This window comes from Orycteropus afer, unplaced genomic scaffold (assembly GCF_000298275.1).
Source record: "Orycteropus afer afer isolate SDZICR_OR568_19922 unplaced genomic scaffold, OryAfe1.0 scaffold00155, whole genome shotgun sequence".
NCBI classification, from domain to species: Eukaryota; Metazoa; Chordata; class Mammalia; order Tubulidentata; family Orycteropodidae; genus Orycteropus; species Orycteropus afer.
The window spans coordinates 2,759,276-2,769,762 of NW_006921742.1; the positions used below are offsets into that span (position 1 = coordinate 2,759,276).

The 10,487-nt window shown below is 39.2% G+C and overlaps 1 protein-coding gene across 1 annotated transcript in view; it reads left to right on the forward strand.

The window, feature by feature from the left end:
- Positions 1-10,487, forward strand: part of TXLNB (taxilin beta) — a 66,627-nt gene that overhangs the window by 19,729 nt on the left and 36,411 nt on the right. Inside the window, exon 3 of the mRNA XM_007946291.2 lies at positions 1,866-2,036. Coding sequence (XP_007944482.1) covers positions 1,866-2,036 — 171 coding nt within the window. The remainder of the gene's footprint in view (positions 1-1,865; positions 2,037-10,487) is intronic.

Here is a 10,487-nt window from a genome sequence, read left to right on the forward strand (position 1 = left end):
ACTCCTCGGAAGGAAGGTTGGGCAATCCTACTTCCGTAGTGATACTGCCTCGGAAACCCAAGGAGGGGTCGCTATGAGTCAGGTTTGACTCGACGGCACATAACAACAACAACAACAATGAAGATACTGTATCATGTGTCAATATCCCTGGTTTGATCTGCCAAGGGTTTATAATGGTCATCTCAGTGTGGGAGGAGGGAAGGAAGAAAGGAGTAGGACAAGATATGAACTGAAGGAAGTGTGACATTCTTATTTATCTAATTCAACAGGAACAAATGTGTTTTCAAGATGCAGAAACTGAGACACACATCAGGGCTCAGATGGCATGTGTATCCATTTTCCTAAGGCTCTGGGAGACACCAGGAACACCTGGGGTCCAGAAGCAACCAGGGGCTCCCCAGGGCCCTTCCTTTTGGTCATTATTGGACCAGTGCTTACCTGGCTTATGCACCATTCAGATTCTAAGAGAACTGAGTCCAGCAGAGGAAATGGCTCTGAACAAAGGGCTGCAAATCACATTGAATTTCAGTCTAAAATGGATACTCATAGGATCCGTTAGTCTCTGCTGGCTCCTGGCAGTTGATCCCTATACTTCCCCCACCATGACTAGAACCCCATAGTAAGTTTGCCAAACTTCGTAAATGAAAATACAGTACACCAAGTTATGTTTGCATTATAGATAAACATTTTTTTTTAGAATAGTATATTCAGTGCGATGTGTTGAATATACTTACTAAAGAATTTTTTAAAAAAAAAACAGAACCCACTGACATCAGGTCAGTTCTAACTCAGGGCAACCCATGTGTTACAGAGTAGAACTATTTCATACCATTTTCTTGGCTGTAATCTTTAAAGAAGCATATTGCCAGGCTTTTCTTTCAAGGAGCCACTGGGTAGATTTGAACCACCAACTGGATTGGTAACACAGTGCAAAACATTTGCACTACCCAGGGACTTTCCAAAGAAAAATATTCGTTATGAATCTGAAATTCAAATATAGCTAGGTGTCTAGTACTTTAGCAAGCAACCCTATCCCAGAACTTTAGCATCCTGAGGTGGAAAGTACGTGGTAGCTAGGTTTCATCTTACATGGCTTAGTTGTGGCTGCTGGACAAGTGTGAGAGGAATTCTGAGGCCTGCACCTGGGCTGGGCAGAAACAAGTGTACTAGTTGGTTTTCCATAAGCATGGAGGAGTGGGGTTGGGTGCAGAGCAGGGCATGTTGCAGATATTTACCACTCACACCATTGGGTTGGATGGTGAAAAACCATCCATGCTTAGTTAGTCAAGGTGTACTTTCTCTTCTTCCTCTTTTGACTCAATCCATCCCACAGCCCAAAATTACAAGGAAGAGGACTTCATCATGTACTTACCAAGAAGCCTCTTTTTTCTGGTCTTTAAAATGAGTTGCCAGAAGTTTATTTTGAGAAAGAATTATGGGAACTAACATAACCCAAGCAGTCAAACTCTTGACTATTTCCTCACTGTCAAGGCATTCTCATGAATCCTGGCATTTATAGATTCCGAGAAATGCCTTTTTATATCAACTGGCATCATTAGATAGCATGAAGAAAAATAAAACTATCTCCAGACCACCAAAAGGAAGATCAAAGTATAAAAAGACAATAATGATGATCATCATAATTATAACAATAGAAGAAATACCTATAGGTTATGTTCTAAAAACTGTAAGTGCCACAAAGGTGACTTTTTGGAAGTTCATTTCCTTTCAGGGAACAATGATAATAGCAAATAATGTTTCCAGACAATGTAAAGTCCTCTTTAGGTCCTTCCTTGTCTGCTCCTTTCCATCAACTCAAACGAGATCTCTGCCACTTTCTTACATGTGCACACCCCCATGTCTAGCTGGAGGAACATCGCACTGAGCAAAAGAAGTTAAGACTCCTACAGAAGAAACAGGTCCAAGTCCAAAAGGAAAAGGACCAGTTACAGAGTGAACACAGCAGAGCCATCCTCGCCCGCAGCAAACTGGAGAGTCTGTGCCGGGAGCTGCAGAGACACAACAAGACTCTGAAGGTAGGTGTCACGTCGCAAATAATACACCCTCTTACATGCGGCCTCTGCCACTCCTGGAAAGAGTGTAAGTTTGAGCACCAGAAAGGCTTGCGTTCAAATACTAGTCCTGCCACTTGCTTACTTGTGACCTTCAATTAATTACTTAACCTTCCTGAGCCCATTTCCTCAACCATAAAATGAGGATTTTTCCTGCATGGTTGAGGAAAAATTAAAGGAGGTCACATGAGTGCCCACACAGGCCCGGATACAGAGCAGGCCCTCAATAAAATGTATTCCATTCCCCTTATCTTTACATCATGTTTATTTTTGTTAAGATAGGCCTTAGTTCAGTTTTTTAAAATAAAAATGTGTACAAACTGAGCACTTTTTGAGTCTATAAGGAAGTCTGCTTGACATGGGATGACTTGACACAAAGCTAATTGACATAACAAAGCAAGATTGACAGCCAAGATGTCAATACTCATCTGAAAAAGGAAACTACTTAAAAAACAAAAAACCACTGAAGCTCTGAAGACTTAATTATTAAATCTTAAAATATAGACTGATCACTTCATTCAGTCTGCATGGGTTTCATTAATTATAGCGTACGCCTCTAGCAGTGTAGTTAACTTGATTACATATAGACACTAGCTCCATTCAGTGAAGCAAGATGCAGAGTTCTCCAACATAATACTGTTATCAGTGTCCAGTTTCTCTTCCAGCTGAAGATCCTGGAGCTTCTGACAAACAATAATGAATCATGCATCAGTATTCCTGTGACGTGGTTATTATTACATGCTTTTAAAAGGAGGTGCATTATTAAGAAACAGATTAAATCATTGCTGTATTTGCACAATGGGTTAGGAAGAAAAACAGAAGAGGATGATGGCTCTTCATTTTCCAATCAGTTTTTGATATCTTGGAACTGGGAGGCCAATGTGATGGATCCTAATGCTCTAATGACAAGTTTTAGGAGACAGGCTTCTTGCATCTCTTCAATGATCACACTAAGGAAGATGGAAACCCAAACAAAGGGTTCTGAAGGGTGCATAATCTTTAACTCAAGATACGTATTTAAGTGATAGATATTGTAGTTGTTGTTGTGCTGTCAAGTCGAAACTTCTGACCTTGAAAGGAAATTTTATGTGCAATCCAAAAACCAAACCAAAACCAAACTCCCTGCCAAATCCATCATAGCGACCCCTTCTTGGGTTTCCGAGGCAGTATCACTACAGAAGTAGATTGCCCAACCTTCCTTCCGAGGAGTGGCTGGTGAGTTTGCACCACCAGTCTTCTGGTTAGCAGTCAAGTGCCTTCAGCACTATGCTACCAAAGCTCCCAATGAAGGAGATGAAAATTAAATGAGATATAGTGGCAAAATTGAATTAATCAACAAAAAGATTTAAAGAGTGGATTGATATCACTTGTTCTCTTTGGGCAGCTTTCAAAGGCAGAAGGGTGGAAGTGAAGGAAGACACTATTGGTACCCACATGCCCTCAGCAATGGCTCAAGTTATTGGCAACAGAATTAAAGTAATTAAGTTCATTAATGAATTTAATTGAGTATAATTATTGTGCCAGGAGTTGTGCTAAGTGCTTTACACGTATTATTTTGCTCTAATCTTTATGACAACCTTATATAGTAATGATATAATATCACCATATTATTGATGAAGAAACTGTGGCTCACCAATCTTCATAGTTGCACAAGATCGCACATATTTTAAACATCGAAATCAGGATTCAAAAATATTTTCTAATTCCCCTTCTGATTTCTTCCTTGACCTATAGATTATTTAGGAGGATTGTTTAATCTCAAAAAATTTAGGATTTACCTAAATATCAGAGCCCTGGTGGTACAATGGTTAAACACACAGCTACTAACTGAAAAGTTGGCAGTTTGAACTCAAAGATTTTGGCCTAGGAAATCCTATGGGGGCAGTTCTATACTGTTCTATAAGGTTACTATGAGTAGGAATAAACTTAATGACACATAACAACAATCTAGATATCTCGTGGTTATTGATGTCTAATTTAATTCCATGTGGTCAAAGAAGATACCACTCATCTGTAAGCTTGTCATGATGTGGTAGCTTCTGTGTTGCTGTGATGCTAGAAGCTATGCCACCAGTATTTCAAATACCAGCAGGGTCACCACTGGACCGATACAGGCCATTTTGCATCAGATCATCATATAGTCTACTATGCCAGGAGTGAAAAAATGAAGAGGAACAGCACTGCATTCATCACCAAGAAGAACATTTCAAGATTTCTCTTTAAGTACTACCCCATCAGTGATAGGATAATATCCATACCCCTATAAGGAAGACCATTTAATATAACCATTATTCATCCTTATACACCAACCACTAATGCCAAAGATGAAGAAATTGAAGATTTTTACCAACTTCTGCAGTCTGAAATTGACCAAACAAGCAATCAAGATACACTGATAATTACTGGTGATTGGCATGCAAAAGTTGGAAGCAAAGAAAAAAGATCAGTAGTTGGAAAATATGGCCTTGGTAATAAAAATGATGCTGGAGATCACATGATAGAATTTTGCAAGACTTATTCATTGCAAATACCTTTTCTCAACACTGTACATGGCAACTATACATGGGGACCTCACCAGATGGAATACACAGTAATCACATCAACTACATCTATGGAAAGAGGCATATGGAGAAGCTTAATATCATCAGTCAGGACAAAGCCAGGGGCTGATTGTGGAACAGCCCATCAATTGCTTATCTGAAAATTCAAGTTCAAGCTGAAGAAAATTAAAACAAGTCCATGAGAGCCAAAGTAAAACCTTGAATATATCCCATCTGAATTTAGAGACCATCTGAAGAATAGATTAGACATATTGAGCACTGATTGAAGACCAGATGATTTGTGGGATGACATCAAGGATATCATACATTTAAAGAAAGCAAAATGTCATCAAAAAGACAGGGAAGAAAGAAAAGACCAAAATGGATGTCAGAAACTTCCCCCTTATACACAGAGTAGCTAAAACAAATGGAAGAAATGATGAAGTAAAACAGCTGAAAGGCAGCTGAAGAAGACAAATATAGTATTATAATGAAATTTGCAAAGATCAGCAGTGAGAAAAACAAAAGGGAAGAACATACTTGTCATGTCTCAAGCGGAAAGAACTAAAGAAAAGTTCAAGCGTTGAGTTCTAACATTGAAGGATTCTATGGACAAAATATTGAACAATGCAGGAACCATCAAAGGAAGATGGAAGGCACTGAGTGAATTGGTCAATGTTCAACCATTTTACAGGGTAGCATATGATCAAGAACCAATGGCTATTGAAGGAACAAGTCCAAGCTGCACTGAAAAAATTGGCCAAAAAAACAAAACAAAACAAAAAATGGCTCCAGGAATTGATGGACTATCACTTGAGATGTTTCAACAAACAGATGCAATGTTAGAAGTACACACTCGTCTATGCTGGGTAATTTGGAAGAAGCTACTTGGCCAACCAACTGGAAGAAATCCATATTTGTGCTCATTCCAGAGAAAGGTGATTCAACAGAATGCGTAAATTATCAAACAATATTATTACTACTACACACAATTAAAATCTTGCTGAAGATAATTCAAAAGCAGTTGCAGCAGTATGTTGACAGGGAACTGCCAGAAGTTCAAGCCAGACTCAGAAGAGGATGTGATGTGAGGGATATGGAGGATATCCATATTGATTATGTTAGATAGATCCTGGCTGAAAGCAGAGAATACCGAATGATGTTAAAAACTCCAAAAATATAAAACTCACTCTCATCAAGTCAATTTTTACTCATAGTGACCCTATAAAGAGATGTTTACCTGTGTTTTATTGACTTTGCAAAGTCATTCAACTGTATAGATCATGACAAATTATGGATAACATTGCAAAGTAAGGGAATTCCAGGACACTTAATTGTGCTCATGCAGAACCTCTACATAGACCAAGAGGCAGTTGTTCTAACAGAATAAGAGGATACTGATGGCTTAAAATCAAGAAAAGTGTGCACCAGGGTTGTATCTTTCACCACACTTATTCAATCTGTATACTGAGCAACTAATTCAAGAAGCTGGACTATATGAAGAACACAGCATCAGGATTGGAGGAAGACTCATTAACAACCTGCAATGTGCAGGTGACACAACCTTGCTGGCTGAAAACAAAAAGGTCTTGAAGCTCTTACTGATGAAGATCAAAGATTTGATACAGACTTCAGTAGGGATTACTCCTCACATAAAGAATGCAAAGTCCTCTCAGGTATGTCTAGGCCGGAGGGAGTGTGCCCAGGACCACGCAGGGTTAGCAGACAATGTTTCTACATGCGTATTTGTATATGCTGTAAGAATGTGTATAGTACAGCTGACAAGGGGCAAGTTTGTGGTGGCTTCTTGGACACAGCCAGCTAACCTGAGGGAGCAAGAAGTTGGACCTGTGGGCTCAGGACTATGGTCGCAGGGACATCAAGCTCAATTGGCATAACATGCCATAACAAAAACACTGCTCTACATTCTTCTTTGGTGAGTAGCAACTGTCGTCTTAAAAGCTTGCAAGTGGCCATCTAGATGCAAGGATGGGTCTCTCCTCATCCAGAGCAAAGAATAATGAAGAAAACCAAAGATGCATGGAAACAATTAGTCCAAGGGACTTGGAGAAAATGCAATACTCAGCCTATATGACCATGAGACCAGAACTAGATGGTGTCCGGCTACCACTGTCAACCACTCAGAGGAGGGATTGGCGCAGGAGAACCTGAATAGAGTAGGAGAAGAATGTAGAACAAAACTCAAAATCATTTAAAAAAAGAGAGAGAGAGACCAGATTTGCTGGTCTGATAGAGGCTAACGAGACCACTGACACAGACTGTGACCCCTAGTTACCCTTCACATCTGAAACTGAACTCACTCCTGTGGCTTCCAGCCAAACAACAGACAGGCATGTGAGGTGAACATTTACATCAGCTAGATACACTCCTTGGAGCAATCAATTATGGGAAAATAGGAGGGCAGTGTTTGCACAAAGAGACAGCTGGGGGGTGGGAGTGCATGGGAGGGAAGGACACAGGGAAGAGGTAACTACAGGGAGGAAGAAGGAAGAGAGTTGTCACATTGTGGGAAATTGCAGTCAATGTCATGAAACAAAATGTGTATGACCTGCTGTATGGAAATGCTCTTTAAACATTCATCCAAATCACAAAAATAATTAAAAAAAAAAAATGCAAAGTCCTCACAATTGAATCAGTAAGCAATATCATGATAAATGAAGATTGAACTTGTCAACAATTTCATCCTACTGGGATCCACAATCAAAGCACATCAAAGCAGCAATAAAGAAATCAAAAGATGTATTGAATTGGGCAAATCTGCTGCAAAAGACCTCTTTAAAATGTTAAAAAGGATAGATATCACTTTGAGGACTAAGGTGCACCTGACCAAAGCCATGGTGTTTTCAATCACCTCTTATGCATGTGAAAGCCAGGCAATGACTAAGGAAGACCAACGAAAAACTGATGCTTTGAATTATGATGTTGGCAAAGAATAGTGAATATACCATGGACTGCCAGAAGAATGAACAAATCTGTCTAGGAAGATGTACAGCCAGAATGCTAATTAGAAACAAGGATGATGAGATGTCATCCCACATATTTTGTGTATGTTATCAGAAGGGACCAGTCCCTAGACAAGGACATCATGCTTGGTAGAGTGTCAGCAAAAAAGAGGAAGACCTTCAATGAGATGCATTAACCTAACTAGTGGCTGCAACAATGGGCTCAGACACAGCAGTGATCGTGAGGATAGTGCAGGATCTGGCAGTGTTTCATTCTATGTACATAGGGTCACTATGAGTTGGAACTGACTTGATGGCACCTAACAACAACAACAAAGAGCACACTCTCTCTATGACTTCAATCCTTTGGTATATTTGAGACTATTTATGCCCCATCATATGGTGTATTGATGATCACTATGTATACTTGGAAAGAATGTCTCTTCTATAGATGTTGAATGTAGCATCCCATAAAAAACAATTGTTGTTATGCGCCGTCGAGTCAGATCTGACTCATAGCGACCTCTCCTTGGGTTTCTGAGGCAGTATCACTATGGAAGTAGATTGCCCCATCTTCCTTCCAAGGAGTGGCTGGTGGATTTGAACCACCAGCCTTCTGGTTAGCAGTCAAGTGCCTTAGCCACTATGCTACCAGAGCTCCCTAAAAAAAAAAAAAAAATAGGTCTAGCTCATTTAAGTCTTCACTGATTTTTCTTTTCAGTCATTCTATCAATTGCTGAGTACTGGATGCTAAAAATATGCCAGTTGACAGTGTAACATTGTATTTCTCCTCTATATTATGTCAGTGTCCATTTCATGTATTTTGAAGTGTTGATACAAGGTGTATATACATTTGTGATCCACATCTCCCTGATGAATGAACTGTTTTATCATTATGAAAGACCCTTTAATAATACCCTGTCTGGACATCTACGCTGTTGGGTATTAGTTTAGCCACTCCATCTTCTATGCCTGTTGTTTGCATTGCCTCCATCTGCTTACTTTCAACCGAGGTGATTATAATTAAAAGGCATTTCTCTTTTTTTTTTTTTTTTTTTTTAGCTTTTTATTGTGATCTGGGTGAAAGTTTACAGGGCAAATTTGTTTTCCATTCAGCAGTGCATACACATGTTGTTTCATAGCATTGTTTGTACTCCCCACAACGTGATAGCTCTCTTCTCACTTCCTCCTTGTGCTTATCTTGTTCCCCGTATCCTTCTTTGCTATTCATTTCTGCCTCTGAGTGTTCTTCCTGCACACATGCTGCCCTTTCGAATTCTATGGTTGATCATTCTAAGGAATGCATCTCACTGGTGGAATTGTCCACTTTATAGGCCTATTTTTTGGCTGAAGTTTAAGCCACTGGGCTGAGTTCAATTACAGACCCTAAGGGCGACTAGGGATCACAGTCATGGGGGTTTCACCAGTCTCTATCAGACAACTAAGCATGGTCTTTTTTATACTACAGTACATCTCTTGAAGACAGCCTAAATTGGGTCTTGCTCTTTTGTTCATTTTTACAATATTTGCCTTTTAATTGGAGGATTGTTGTTGTTGTTGTTATGTGCCGTCGAGTCAAGCCTGACTCATAGCAACCCCTCCTTGTGTTTCCGAGGCAGTATCACTACGGAAGTAGGATTGCCCAACCTTCCTTCTGAGGAAGGAATTGGAGGATCAGTCCATTAATATTTAATAGAATTACTGATGAAGTTGGCTATACATCTACCATTTTATTACTTGTTTACTGCCACCTATGCTTTCTGCTGCTCTTTTCCTGGCTTCCTTTGTATTATTTGAGCATTTTCCCAACTCCATTTTAATCTATCTTTTAGTTCTTTAATTATACATCTTTACCTTATTAATTCAACTCATAGTTAATATTATTTTCTCTGTGATTACTATGTATTTTTTTTTTTAGTTTTCATAATCTATTTGGAGTAAATAGTGTATCAGTTCACATATATAGAAACCTTGCAACTAAAGTCTATTTACTCCTCCCACCTGTAAGCTATAATTGTTATTTATGTAACATTTACATACATTTATAAAACCCATAAGACAATGTTACAAGTTTTGCTTTAAATGGTCATACATATTTCCTTAAAAGTTAAGAAGCAAAAATTGTCTTTTTTATTTAACCAGATATGTACTACCTGATGCTTTTCATTTTCTCTAGAGCTCTGAGTTTTTATCTGATGTAATTTCTGTTCAGCCTTAAGAACTTCCTTTTTCTTATCATACAGGTCTGCTGGGGATAAATTCTTTTAGTTGTATTTTATCTTTAAAATGCTTTTATTATGAAGACCAGGGTTACTGGTCTAAGGCTGGTGGATTCCCCAAGACTATGGCCCTTAGATCCTTCAAACCTGGAAATAAACACACCCCCATGGCTCAATTTTTAGCCAAATGATAGACGGGCCTATAAGGTAAACACTCATTAGATCAACCAACCACAGGAGATCAAAAGGGTACTATTGCTTAGGGATAAAGCTCAGAGACAGGAAGGAGCAGAAAAGAAGGACAAAGAGAAACATAAACACAGGGAGGAAGTGGGAAGAGTGTTGTTACATTCTGGGGATCACAGTGCATCTCACACAAAATGTGTGTGAATTGTCCAGTGGAAGCCAATTTGGTCTGCAAACCTTCATCCAAATTACAATTTAAAAAAGGAAAAATAAAATTAAGAAAAATGTTTTAATTGTTCCTTTATTATTAAAGGTTATATTGTTGTTGTTGTTGTTATGTGCCATCGAGTCAGACCCAACTCACAGTGACCCCTCCTTGGGTTTCTGAGGCAGTATCACTATGGAAATAGATTGCCCCATCTTCCTTCCAAGGAGTGCCTGGTGGGTTTGAACCGCCAGCCTTCTGGTTAGCAGTCAAGTGCCTTAGGTACTACATTACTTGAATTA